Source organism: Choloepus didactylus, chromosome 22 (genome assembly GCF_015220235.1).
Source record: "Choloepus didactylus isolate mChoDid1 chromosome 22, mChoDid1.pri, whole genome shotgun sequence".
Classification (NCBI taxonomy): Eukaryota; Metazoa; Chordata; class Mammalia; order Pilosa; family Megalonychidae; genus Choloepus; species Choloepus didactylus.
Genome location: NC_051328.1, coordinates 32,853,483 through 32,868,101, shown reverse-complemented (window position 1 = coordinate 32,868,101; position 14,619 = coordinate 32,853,483). Strand labels below are relative to the sequence as shown.

Below are 14,619 nucleotides of genomic sequence, written 5' to 3'. Positions count from 1 at the left end.
CACAAAAACCAGGCAACCCAATTAAACATAGGCAAAGGATCTGAACAGATATTTCTCCAAGGAAGATATACAAATGACTGATAAGCACATGAGAAGGTGCTGGGCACGATTAGTCATCAAGGAAATGCAAATCAAAACCACAAGGAGATCCACTTCACACCTGTTAGGATAGCCTAATCAAAAATAGTAAGTGTTGTTGAGGATGTGAAGAAACCAGAACCCTCATATGCTGCTTGTAAGTGGATGCAGCCACTTTGGAAAACAGTCTGGTAGTTCCTGAAATGATTAAACATGGAGTTACCATATGATCCAGCAATTATAATCCTAGATATATACCCAAAAGAAATGAAAACATATGTCCATGCAAAACCTTGTATGTAAAATTGTTTATAGCAGCAATTTTCAGAACAGCCAAAAGTTGGAAACAATTCAAAGGATCCATCAACTATGAATGGATAAATAAAATGTGGTATATGGATATACCACATACATACAATTAAATATTATTTGGCCATAAAAAGGAATGAAGTACTGATACACAATTTAACATAGATGGACCTTGAAAACATTATGCTAAGTGAAAGAAGGTATCACAAAGGACCACATGTAACGTGATTCCACTTAGGAGAAATGTCCAGAATAGGCAAATCTATAGAGACAGAAAGTAGACTAGTGCTTGCTTACGGCAGGGGCTGGGTAGAGGAATAGGATGGTGACAGCTAAAGGCTATGGAGTTTCTTTTTGACATGATGAAAGTATTCTAAAATTGACTGTGGTGATGGTTACACATATCTGTGAATATACTAAGAAAAAAACCCATTGAATTGTATGCTTTAACTGGGCAAAATGTATGGCATGTGAATTATATTTTATTAAAGCTGTTTTTAAAAACAGGCATGCTAACAATTCATTAGTATGTTCTCAGCATTTGCTCAGAAGAAAATAACCTGAAACTAGCATGGAAATGGCATTTTGTTTTTTCTTCCCAAGTGTTCCAAGACGTGCGGGCGAGGGGTGAAGAAACGTGAGGTCCTGTGCAAAAGCTCTGCCACAGCAGAGAGTGTCCCTGAGAGCCTGTGTGCCAGCATCCCAAAGCCAGAGTCACAGGAGGGCTGTATGCTAGGACGGTGCCCCAAAAACAACCGGCTGCAGTGGGTCATCTCTTCGTGGAGTGAGGTATGAGTTTAGAATTACCGCTGGATTGCTTGAAATGCTCAGCGTGTTCACCCGTGTGCAGACATTCAAAGCTCCTTTCTGTTTAGTGCACATAAACCAAGTGTCTGCTGTTTCCCCAGTCTTCCCTCCGGGTGTCTTCATCAAGCATTGATCAAGCACCCATCACACTGGTTGGATCTGTGCCCAGGCAGTGGGGTACAGATTTAAGAAAACAGAATAGGAGCATGAGTATGATGTGACATGCTATGATGGAGGTCTGTAATTCTGGGGAGAACTTAAGGTCCACCCAACCCAGACTACAGGATGATTCCTCGTCAGAAGAACCTTAGCAGGAAGCGTGAGCCTGAAGGATGAGCAGGAAGCGTGAGCCTGAAGGATGAGCAGGAAGCGTGAGCCTGAAGGATGAGCAGCAATGAGGCAAAGACAGGTTGGGTTGTTCCAGACAGAGCCTGCACAAGAGAGTGATGAGAAAGTGTCGCATATCCAGTAGGGCAGAACAGGGAGTTCGGTGGAGCTAGAAACTTCACCAGGGCTAAGGTGCCAGGCTAGGAATTGATGAATGTGTCCTGTCCTGTCTATATTGGGACGCCAAATGAAATTTTAAATAAAGGGTGGAAAGATCAGAGTTTCATTTTACAGATAGGAGAACCAGTACAAAGCAGGGAAGGCCCTTACTTGGATATTGCAGTAAATTAAGATGAAAATACCTTCAGGGATGGAAAGAGACAACATCTCTGAGAGCTCCTAAAGAGGTCACATTTACCAATTTGGTACCTATGGGCATAGGTGGGGGCAGGGTGGAGGGAAGACATAGAGATGCCCCCTACGTTTCTGGCTTGGGAAACTGGGTGAGTTCACAGACACAGAAACAGAAGAAAAGGCACAGAGGCCTGAGAATACAGCAGAGACCCATGAGACGAGGTCCTAGCCCATAAGGAGTTCACGGTCTGAGGAGGAAGACAGATGCTAAGAAGCAGGAAAAGTTCCTAAGGGGCACGGGAGATCCAATAGAGGAAGGACTTCTACTCCAGTGGCCACTGGTTCTAGCCCGTGAATGCCCTTTCTTTCTGTCTAAATGATAAGACATGGCAGTTATGTCCACCTCTCTTCTCTTTACCCTTTTTCTCTAACAGCTGAAGGCTTGAGCTTGACTCTGACTCACCCTGCTTTAATACAGCCTTCAGCATTGACTATCTGGACACCTTTAGGCAAACCACCTGGTGTGGCTAAGCTTCAGCTTATGTCATCCATACAATGGAGCTAACAAGTGATATCTCCCTCATAGCGTTATTTGAAGTGAGAAGCTCAGTGTCATCCTGTATTGTTTATAGTATTTATATTCATGCCAATTTTTACTGATTTATTCACTTCATTGCAAGTCCCAGACATCATCCCACAATACTGTTTAAAACACTTAAAACAAAAACGATTTTTTCTCCTTCTTATCTCAACAGCCCCCATCCTTCTCTTTTCTGCCATAATGCAGCATTAGGTTATATGTCAGTCATGGGAGAGGCTGGGTAAAAATAAAGGCCAATTATGTGTGGAGTAGGAGAAAGGGGAAGTTAGCACTCACTCTGTCCTTTCCACTCAGCTTCCTCTACTCCTTTGCTCTGTGCCTTGCCTCCTTGACACTGCTCAGATAATCTTCAGGTAGACCTGAGCCCACAAGTGATTAACTCCAAACCTGAAGACCCTGACTCTCAGCCTACTGCCAACCTTTCACATCCTTCCATAGGGTGTGTCATAGTGACTGCTGGCCAGTGGTCCCTTTTGTTTCTTAGTGTCAACAAGCTCTGTGACTTTGGGAAAGTCACTGCAGTTCTCTGGACTGTAGCATGAGGCAGCTGGCTGCTGCTGCTTTAAGGTCCGTGTGGGCTGTGGATGACCTTCCATAATCCCATCTCTTGAATTTCATGTGGGTGGTACAAGCTTATGTCAGGACACATTTGCTCGGTGGGCTTAACTGTGGAGCTCTGCCCACTTACAGCTCCTTTCTTGGCCTCCAGTGTTCTGCAACTTGTGGTCTAGGTGTGAGGAAGAGGGAAATGAAATGCAGCGAGAAAGTCTTCCAGGGAAATCTGATAACTTTCCCAGAGCATAAATGCTGCAATATTAAGAAACCAAACCTGAACTTGGAAGAAACCTGCCACCGAGGGGCTTGTCCCACTGGTCCGATGTACAATCTGGCGGCTGGATGGTATTCATCACCATGGCAACAGGTGGGTGCATGCACACTTTGGAGGTTTAAATTTAAGTAAGATTCAGAGAAAAGGACGCAGTCCATCCAAGGTTGTTCTTAGAGACCTGATCATATGTAAGAAGCAAAGAGGCCAAGTTCTGGAGGCAGAATGGCTTGCGTTCTTTCTCCAGCTCCACCACCTGTGTGGCCCTGGGCAGATTACATCTAGAAGACTGGGATGATAATATCTTCTAGATCTGGGTTTTTTTTTTTTTCCCTATGGATAAATGAACTAATGAACATTAAGCACTTAGCACCAGGTCTGTCTGTCAGAGAGTGCTGATGTTGGTTGCTGTTGTTACTAGAATCGCCACGATGGTCTTCTATATTTTAGAAATGCTGCTCACAGTCATTACTCATTTGGTTCTTATGTCATGTTTCTGTATAATGTAATGACATCTAATATTTGTCAAGCCATTACATGCATCCTCTGTTCTCTCACTTAATCCTTGAGACAATCCTATCAGAAGGTATTATGGTTCCTACTTTATAAATGAGATAGGTAAAGCTCAGAGTTGAATGATTCAGCCGAGGACACCTGGCTTTTAAGCTCAGATGTTAGAGGCATCCTTTCTCTCAGACGACTTGGATGAAACTTTGGTCATGTTAGTTTGAGTCTTATTGGCTAGGATTGGGATATGTTGTCAAGCCTAAGAGAATGATAAGTCCTGAGGACTCCAAAGGTGTGTCTTGGTCCTTGAAGCATTCCAACCAACAGGTGTTGCACAGATTTTCAAAGGACTGACTGACTTGAGAAGTGCTCCCCATTTTACCATCAAGCACTGGGGGTGAGGGGATAGAGTGTGAGAACAAATATATAAATATGTATATATGTGTATTTATATGTACACATATATGTATTTATATATATACATATGTGTTGTGTGTGTGTATATATATGTATTTGGAGGGATCTTTGGGATTAAGGAAAGGAAAAGAAATTAGAATGATTGAGTATATCTAATTGGCCAAGCAATGTGCTAATCCATATTGCTATGGATTTCTTTTTAAATTATTTTACTTATTTAACAGATTTGAAAATTAATTCTTATAAGATTCTTTAGATCAGCAGTCAGGAAACAATTACCAACAGGCCTAATCTGCTCCCCCCACCCCTGTGTTTTTTGTAAATAAAGTTGAATGTGAACACAGCCATGCCCATTGATTTGCCTATCATCTATGCCTACTTTTGTGCTTCAAAAGCAGAGTTGAGTAGTTGCAACAGACTTATGGCCCATAATGCAGAAAACTTTTACCATCCAGCCCTTTATGGTAGAGGTTTGCTAGCCCCTAGTTTAGATGATTTGATGACACTCATACAGCTCTATTTTGAATGCCAGGCTAGTTCTAAAACTCATGCTCTTTCTACTCCAACATATTTTTTCCTCCTCAATACCAGTCCATATAATGATGCTTGTCCAAGATGAAGTCTTCACCTGTCTGCAATAAAATAAGGAAAAAAATAATGATAAGGTAGTTAGTTTTTTAAAGCAAAAAACAAAATCAATTTTAAGAGCTGCCTTTTTCCCTGATAATATTTCCTTGTTAATATTTTTTGTTATGAAAATATCTTTTTATTAACATTTCATATGTGTATCTGGAAAAAAAATAAGTTGACAAGTTCAGAATCCTTGGTTGTCTCTTTTTTTTTTTTTCTTTCTTTCTTTTTTTCCCCTCCATTTCAATTGATTAGTGAAATCACTGGCTTTCAGGAACCACCATATCCTGCTAACTCAGAACTTGCCTAGTCACCTAGAGTACAGTTCCAAAGCCGTATCAGATTATCATTCCATTTTCTGCTCTGGTTTTTAACTACCCCCCTCACATCTGCAGAGATTGTCTGGAATTCTTTAAATTCTGTGATTAATTGCCTCAATGTGTCTGTATTTGTTTCTGCATTCTTACGGCAGCTTCTGTGTTTTTTTTTTGTGCCACTTAACTGGGCTAGCTGAAGAGCATTTGCCCTAGACCCATGTAATCAGATCATATGAATCACACATGTTAGGATGGTCTTGGTGGGCCGTGAGCACATGTGCCTGGCCCAGGGCAACTCCTGTTTTATTGTTGGCCAGCTTGGTAATGTCATGAAACTTGGGGATTTCTTCTTTTTGATGCCATTGACATCAGGAAGGATACCATCAAGCTGAGCTCTGACTCCTCCCTCTTCTCCCTCCCCCGCAGTGCACGGTTACCTGTGGAGGAGGGGTCCAGACCCGGTCGGTCCACTGTGTTCAGCAGGGCCAGCCGTCCTCAAGTTGCCAGCTCCAGCAGAAGCCCCCAGTGGTACAAGCCTGTAATACAAACTTCTGTCCAGCTCCTGAAAGAGGTAACAGGACCCATGCTCCCATCCATCACATTAGACTATAGAGAATTCTTCAATAACCTGCCATATTTGCTTGTTCAGCCTGTGCACTGCATAACCCTGGGGGTGGCAGTCACACCAAAATCCAAGTGAACGTCACTCCCTAGAGATGTACAAGGCACGACTCTTAGTGGCAGCCCCTGCTCAAAATGATCTTGTTTACACAGATCTTGCTGGGAGCATTTAATTCTATGATAAAGCTTTTTAGCCATTAATACCAACTTTTGAAATGGGAAACAGTAATCTTGCATATCCCCCCTTCCACCATTTTTTAACTAAATGATAGGTAAATCAGCAAATATAAAAAGTAACCACCCCTGTACCAGGAGTTATGCCAGTCGATGAGAATTCAAGAGAGAAGAGTTGCCCCCAGGAAGCTCCCATTCTAATTGAGGCAGATAAATTACTGTCAATTACAGTGAATATGTATTATCCTCAAATGTTTTCCCAGTTACTAAGTCAGTTCAAATGGAGTGCAGTGAGTACTGATTGGGAAGTGGGAAATTTAATTATCTAGGTGAACTGTACCATTCTTCATTACTCCAACTCATTTTAAGGTAATCTGACAAACACCAGGAAATACTTTTCAGTCTAATCAGATTTCCTTGTGCGTAAGAATAATTTCCAGCATATACCTTGCTGTGTGTGTGTTTTTTTCAGTCTAATCACAGCTCTTCCAAAGTTGTCCAATTTCCTACCTCACCTTTTCTGATTTGTGGAGGATCAGATTCAGCACTGACTCACTTGCTCTCCCCTGACCATATCACTTCCCATCTCTAAGCTGTTGTCATTGTCATTAATCTACTTATAATAGCCTTAGCTCTAGACTCTGGGCATCAATTTTTCCTCTCTGCACTCTTCTCTGTCCTATCTGAGGCTTGCAGGAGACAAGAAAACTAGTAGCTATTGCTACTAAGAATCAGATTATCTACAGGCAATGCTGGAATTCTACAAACCTATAGATTTGTCCAGCCTTTCTCAACAGAAGGCTCATGGGGAAGAAATACACATTTTTTGAGCAAGTGGTCATGTCCTCCCAGACCCTCTTCTCCTTACTTCACCATCAGGGATTTCTCATTTCTTTTAGTCAGCTGGCTACAGATGAAGCCAAATATGTCAAAGACTCTTTCAAGAAGGCCATGAACAAAGTGCCCCCTCAGCACTTTCAGAAAAGCCAAAGGACAGTGACCATGAAAATTGCCCAACAGTGTCTCCTAAGCAGGAGTTGGGGTGGTGGGGGAGGGGGGAGAAACCACAAGGCGTGTGAAGTTCCTAAAGTTAATGAGCATAGAAAACCCATTGGTCTTAATTCCCTTTGTTCACCCAGTACCACACGTGGCACACAGTAGGTGCTCAATATGAGCTAAATGAATAAATGCGTGAGTGTAAGAGTAACTGTAAGATGGTATATAAAGTGCTGTGAGATCCTCTACTTTATTCAAAGCAAACTCACTGAGCAACTCCTATTTATCCCTGACACTCTTCTAGGGATTAAAAAAAATAATAATAAGGTAGCTTCCCACTCTCAAACTGCAGGAAGCTCAGTGTCTCAAAGAAGAAGGAAGGGCATTTTTGGTGTTATAATGGCGGTCAGTCAAGTCTCCCTGGGTTGCAGGGAGAAAAGGCTTATTAGAAGGGGAGCTTTTCTCTGTACATTGTGACTGAGCCTTTCAGGTGTCCTTTGGAAGAAAGAGTGAAATGGGAAGGCAAATAGGAAGGAGACAAGCCAAGGTGTTTCTTCTTCACCAAAAATTGGCCTATTGTTTGGGGATGTCCTTCCAGTCTTCTGTTCCCATTCCAAATGTAGGGAGAGTGGCAAGCTTCCTCCTAGTAGAGCTTGGCTAGGTGACCATTTGAATGTATTTTCTGGCAGTGGATTTTCAGGAAATATTAGTGGGAGCTAAGCACGCCCATGGTGACACAGGGACCGTGACTCAGTGCTGTGAGTCTTCACTGAGTCCCCCAGCATGTGCCACGCATTCTGCTGGGCCCTGTGAGGGTTTTGGAGGTGCAGGTCACCACTAACAGAGCTTAAAGTCTAGTGGAAGTTTCTGACGATTGTAGCCATTGTAGTAATTCAAACTGGACCCTGGAGAAGATGATTTTTGCCCAGATTGTCCCCCAGCCCTCCACCTGACATCTGCTCTAAGAACATTCAATTATACCATCATCACTATGGGATGCTTTTCCTCGGTGTCTGGATTGGATCTCCAACTTAGGGAACCATCCTTTTGACTTTGTTTTAATTTGTATTCATTGTATTATTATATGTGTAAACCCTATTCAGAAAAAGACCAGACAGGGGCACCATCCAGAGACTTGTTGCTCACACAGCATTGTAACTGGCTGTTTACATAGTCTGGAAGACGCCTGGACTGCAGACAAGGAGCATTAAGTTAGGGATGACCAGGCACCCAATACCGAGTCCGCATCCTCAGAAGGGGGTGGGGTGCACCAGTGTATGGTGGGAAGGAGCAAGGACTCTGACGTCATAAAAATGAATTTGAATCCATACTCTGCCACTTACTAGTTGTGTTAGTTTGGGCAAGTTTTTACATCTTTCCCATCTATTTATAACATGGGTAAATAATGCTTACCTTAAAAGATGGTTGTGAGTTAAATAGGCTAATTCAACACAATGTTGAAATTCCATCCTTATCTCAAGAAGGGAAAGTGTTGATAAAACAGTGCAGGTAGAGCCATGGTTTTAGTGGTCTGTTTCCATCCTCCAGTGCTCCCACCGCATCAATCAGATGCTCTCCACCATCTAAATAAAAACTGATCCAGATGTACATGCTAATTGGTTAGGGTAGCAGACATTGTACAGGTAAATGCTAAAAATAATTAAACTTGAAAATTTATATATAGACAGGCATGCAGAGTTCGGATGAATCTTTATCTCAGTGTCTGACTTGCACCTCTCACTTAATAGATCCCAGACCATTCTCTTGGTGCCTCCCCCTCACCACTGTGGGGCTCCTCTTTTCGATAAACATGACTCCATTCTTCTAGATGCATAGGTCAAAAATCCTATAGTCATTCTTTTTATTATTATTATAGAAGTTGTAGGTTTATAGAAAGATCATGAAAAAAAAAAGAGTTCCATATACCCACCCCCATTTTTAACATTTTGCATTAGTATGGTAACTTTGTTACAATTGATGAGAAAATATTGTAATTGTAATATTAACCATAGTCCATAGTTCACAATATGGTTTACTGTGTTGTACAGTCCCATGGTTACTTTTTGTTCATTTTTAACATTTATTCTGGCAACATGTATGCCACCTAAAATTTCCTCTTTAAACCACATTCAGATATATAATTCAGTGGTGTTAATTACATTCACAACGTTGTGTTACCATCACCACTATGCATTGCCAAACATTTCCAGAACCCTAAATAGAAACTCTGCACCAATTCAGAATTAAATCCCCATTCCCTACCCCACCCCCGGTAAGCCGTATTCTAGTTTCTGACCCTATGAATTTGCATGTTCTAATTATTTCATAATAGTGAAAACATACAATGTTTGTCTTTTTGTGTCTGGCTTATTTCATTCAACATGATGTCTTCAAGGTTCACCCATGTTGTTGCATGTATCAGAACTTAGTTCCTTTTCACAGCTGAATAATAGTCCATCGGCTGTATGTGCTAAATTTTGTTTATCAGTTCATCTGTTGTTGGACACTGGGATTGCTTTCATCTTCTGGCAATTGTGAACAATGTTGCTATGAACATTGGTGTGCAAATGTCTGCTCAAGTCCCTGCTTTACATTCCTACTGCCAATGATCAAGAATTCATATTTATCCATACCCTCTCAACACTCACTTTTTGTTTTTCCAATAGTCTCTGTTCTAGTGGGTTTGAAATGGTATCTCTTTGTAGTTTTGATTAGCATTTCCTTAATAGCTAATAATTGAGCATCTTTCATGTGCCTTTTGGCCATTTGTTTATCTTCTTTGGAGAAGTGCCTATTTAAGTCTTTAGCTCATTTTTTAATTGGGTTGTCTTTTTATTGTTGAGTTATAGGATTTCTTTATATATTCTGGATCCTTATCAGATCCTTATCAGATATGTAGTTTCAAATATTTTCTCCCAATGTGTAGGTTGTTTTACTTTCATGATAAAGTCCTTTAATGCACAAAGTTTTTAATTTTAAAGAGATCCATTTATCAATTTTTTTTTTCTTTTTGTGCTTGTGCTTTGGCTATAAAGACTAAGAAATCATTCCCTAACACAGGGTCATGAATATATTTCCCTATGTTTTCTTCTAGGAGTTTTATAGTCCTAGTTCTTATATTTAGGTCTCTGATCCATTTTGAGTTAATTTTTTATATGGTGTGAGGTAGGGACCCACCATCATTCTTTTGATTATGGAGACCCAGTTTCCCAGCACCATTTGTTGAAAAGTCCATTCTTTCCCAATTGAGTGGACTTGGCACCCTTGTAAAAAAATCAGTTGGTCATAAGAAAGAATCACCTGGTCCTAGATGTAAGGGTCCGTTTCTGAGCTCTCAGTTCTATTCCATCGGTCCATAAATCTGTCCTTGTGCCAGTACCATATGTTTTTGACCACTGTAACTTTGTAGTAAGTTTTAAAATCTGGAAATGTGATTCTTCCAACTTTTGTGATGTGATTCATCTTCTTTTTAAAGATGGCTTTGGCCCATTCAAGACCCTTTACTCTTCCATATAAATTTGATGATTGACTTTTCCATTTCTGCAAAGTAGGCTGTTGGAATTTTGATTGGGATTGTGTTGAATCTATAAATTGCTCTGGGTAGAATTGATATATTGACAATATTTAGTCTTCCAGTCCATAGCAATGGTATGTCCTTCCATTTATTTCAGTGTCCTTTAATTTCTTTTAGTAATGTCTTGTAGTTTTCTGTATACAAGTCCTTTTCCTAAATACTTGATTCTTTTAGCTGCTATTTTTAAGTGGAAGTTTTTTTCTTGATTTCCTCTTCATATTGTTTATCACTAGTGTGAACACTATTGATTTTTATGTGTTGATCTTGTACCCCACCATGTGGCTGAATTTTCTTATTAGCGCTAGTAGCTTTGTTGTAGACTTTTTGGGATTTTTCTATATATGGGATTATGCCATCTGCAAAGAGGGAAAGTGTTATTTCTTCTTTTCTGATTTGGACGCCTTTTATTTCTCTTTCTTGCCTAACTGCTCTGGCTATAACTTCTAGTACAATGTTGAGTAACAGTGGTGGCAGTGGGCATCCTTGTCTTGTTCCTGATCTTAGAAGGAAAGATTTCAGTCTTTTGCCATTGAGTATGATGTTAACTATTTCTAGTTTTCTAAGTGTTTTTATCAAGAAGGGGTGCTGGATTTTGCCAGATGCCTTTTCTGCATCAATTGAGGTGATCATGTGTTTTTTCCGCTTCATTCTATGAATGTGGTTATTAAATTAATTGATTTTCTTATATTACACTACCCTTGTATTCCTGGGATAAATCCCACTTGGTCATGGTGTATAATTCTTTTAATGTACTGTTGGATTTGATTTTCTAGTATTTTGTTGAGGATTTTTTTATGTATATGTCTGATATTGGTGGTAATTTTCTTTTCCTGTGGCATCTTTATCTGGTTAGATATAGAATGAGTTTGGGTATGTTCTCTTGTCTTCAATTTTTTTGGAAGAGTTTGAGTAGTATTGGTGTTATTCTTCTTGGAATGTTTGGTAGAATCCATCTGTGAAGTCATTTGGCCCTGGGCTTTTCTTTGATAGGAGGTTTTTGATTACTGATCAAATCTTTTTACTTGTTACTGGTCTGTTGAGATCTATTCTTCTTGACTCAGTGCAGGTCATTTGTACATTCCTAGAAATTTGTCCGTTTCATCTAGGTTGTCTAATTTATTGGTGTACAGTTGTTCATAGTAGCCTCTTATGACCCTTTTTATTTCTGTGGGGTCAGTAGTAATGTCCCCCCTTCATTTCTAATTTTAGTTATTTGTTCCCTCTCTTTTTTTGTCAGTCTAGTAATGGTTCATTTATTTTATTGATCTTTACAAAGAACTAACTGTTAGTTGTTGATTCTGTTTTTTTTTTTTTTTTTTTTTTTTTTAATTCTCTATTGCATTTATCTCCACTCTAATCTTTGTTATTTCCTTCCTTCTGATGACTTTGGTTTACTTTGCTTTTCTTTTTCTGTATCTTCAAGCTGTGAGGTTAGGTCTCTGATTTGAAATCTTTGTTCTTTTTTAATGTAAGTATTTAGAGCTGTAAATTTCCTCTCAGCATTGCCTTTGCTGCATCTCATAACTTTTGATATGTTGTATTTTCAAGATATTTCCTAATTTCTCTTGTGATTTCTTCTTTGACCCATTGGTTATTTAAGAGTGTGTTGTTTAATTTACACATATTTGTGAATTTTCCAGTTATCCCTGTTATTGATTACTAGCTTCATTCCCTTGTGGCCAGAGAAGATACATTGGCCTATCGTCATTCTTGATTCTTCTTTTTCTCTCATACTCCATATCCAACCTGTTAGCAAATTATCTAGGCTTGACCTTCAAAATATACCCAGGAGTTATTTCACTTTTGTACCTACCAAGTTTAGGCTTAGTAAGGTTTGAGTTAGTTGCTTTCACAATGATAGTTCCAGGGAAATTCATTTATTTATTCTTTATTATTGAGCAGCTACTTTGTGACAGACACTGTTCTACATGTTGGGAATAAAGCAATGAAAAAGGTAGACAAAGTCCTTCCTCTTATGGGGCTGGTGTCTGCTTATCCTTTGCTCCCAGGTTGCATTTCAAAATGGCTTTCTCCAAAATGTCTCTCTCAGCTTCTCTCTCTCTCAGCTCCTGTGCATCCTTGCTTTTTTCTCCCAGGGCGTTCCTTTCTAAGCATGTCTCTTAGTTTTTCTGAGGCAAACTCTGGACTTCACCTCTTAGCTCAGCATCTCCAAATTTCCTTCTGTCCACATCTCCAAATGTCTCCAAGCATTAGTGTCAGCAAGCATCTGGGTCTGTTTCAGCTCTTAGCTTCTCTCCAAAATGTGTCTCTCAGCACTCTTGGGGCATTTTGTCTTCTCTTAGCTGCTCTGAGCTCCTTCTGTCTGTGAGCCGTCTTATAGGACTCCAGTGATTTAATTAAGACCCACCCTGAATAGGTAGGGTCCGTATCTCTGTGGAAATAATTTAATCAAAGGCCTTGTCCTTTGATTGAGTCACATCTCCACAGAAACACTGAATCAAAAGATTAATGTCTGCCCTCACAAGATTGCATTGAGGAACATGGCTTTTGGGGGACATAATATATCCAAACCGGCACATGTGATGATTGCTGATAACAACAATGTAAAGAAAACAATGTGAAGGGAATAGGAAGTACTTGGTGGGAAGCCAAGAGGCTTGCTATTTTTATAGGATAGCAGGGAAGGCCTTACTGACAAGGTGACCTTTATGTGAGCAGAGATATAAAGGAAGTGGAGAGTGAGTCTTCAGATGTCTTAGGGAAAAGTGTACCTGGCATAGGGACAAAAAGTGGGAAGCCAGAGCATGACTGGTATGTTAGGGGATTAGCAAAGTGGCTAGAATGCTTGAAGTGGGTGAGAGGAGGTAAGGGGAGGAAGATGAGATCAGAGAGGTAGTGGGAAACCGGATCCTGGAAGGCTTTGTTGGCCATTGTTGGGACTTTATGTTTGGCTCAGGGTAGGATGGGAACTGATGGGGGAGTAGTAGAGGTATGACATGAACTGGCTTATATTTTAAAGGAACTGCTCTATCCACTATGAAATGGGAGATGTGTGTAATAGGGAATTTTAGGCAGAGGAACCAAAGCTTGAGGAAGGAACTGTAGATCATTCGGAATCATGGGAAGATAGGGTACAAATTGGGAGCTGCAGGAAAAGAAGTGAGAGAGCTGAGAGCCTTGTATGCCATGCCCAAAGGTACAATAGAGAGCCGCTGAAGATTGAAACTTGGAAGGGACATGATTGGGGGATCATGTGTATGTATGCGTGTGCATTTGTTTTTATATGACCTCAATTTAATTCATCTGCAACAACCATATTTTCAAACAAGGTCACATTCTGGGGTATTTGGGGTTAAGACTTGAATATAATTTTGGGGGGACACAATCCAACCCATAATACTGGTTGTGACTATTTTTTTTAATTCAGTTTTATTGAGATATATTCATATACCATACAATCATCCATGGTGTACAATCAGTTGTTCACAGTACCATCATATAGTTGTGCATTCATCACCCCAATCTATTTTTGAACATTTTCCTTACATCAGAAAGAATCAGAATAAAAATAAAAAATAAAAGTAAAAAAGAACACCCAAATCATCCCCCCCATCCCACCCTATTTTTCATTTAGTTTTTTTTCCCCATTTTTCTACTCATCCATCCATACACTGGATAAAGGGGGTGTGATCCACAAGGTTTTTACAATCACACTGTCACCCCTTGTAAGCTACATTGTTATACAATCATCTTCAAGAGTCAAGGCTACTGGGTTGGAGTGGTAGTTTCGGGTATTTGCTTCTAGCTATTCCAGAACATTAAAACCTAAAAAGTGTTATCTATATAGTGTTATAGATAGTGTGTAAGAATGTCTACCAGAGTGACCTCTCGACTCCATTTGAAATCTCTCAGCCACTGAAGCTTTATTTCGTTTCATTTTGCATCCCCCTTTTGGTCAAGAAGATATTCTCAATCCCACAATGCCAGGTCCAGATTCATCCCCAGGAGTCATATCCTGCATTGCCAGGGAGATTTACACCCCTGGGAGTCAGATCCCACATAGTGGAGAGGGCAGTGAGATCACCTGCCAAGGTGGCTTAGTTATAGAGAGAGAGAGGGC

At 40.2% G+C, this 14,619-nt stretch overlaps 1 protein-coding gene across 2 annotated transcripts in view; it reads left to right on the top strand.

The window, feature by feature from the left end:
* Window positions 1–14,619, top strand: part of ADAMTS18 (ADAM metallopeptidase with thrombospondin type 1 motif 18) — a 156,065-nt gene that overhangs the window by 132,323 nt on the left and 9,123 nt on the right. For both annotated transcript variants that reach the window (XM_037815927.1, XM_037815926.1), the window contains exons 20-22: window positions 991–1,176; window positions 3,186–3,398; window positions 5,600–5,744. In XM_037815927.1, the coding sequence (XP_037671855.1) occupies window positions 991–1,176; window positions 3,186–3,398; window positions 5,600–5,744 (544 nt within the window). The remainder of the gene's footprint in view (window positions 1–990; window positions 1,177–3,185; window positions 3,399–5,599; window positions 5,745–14,619) is intronic.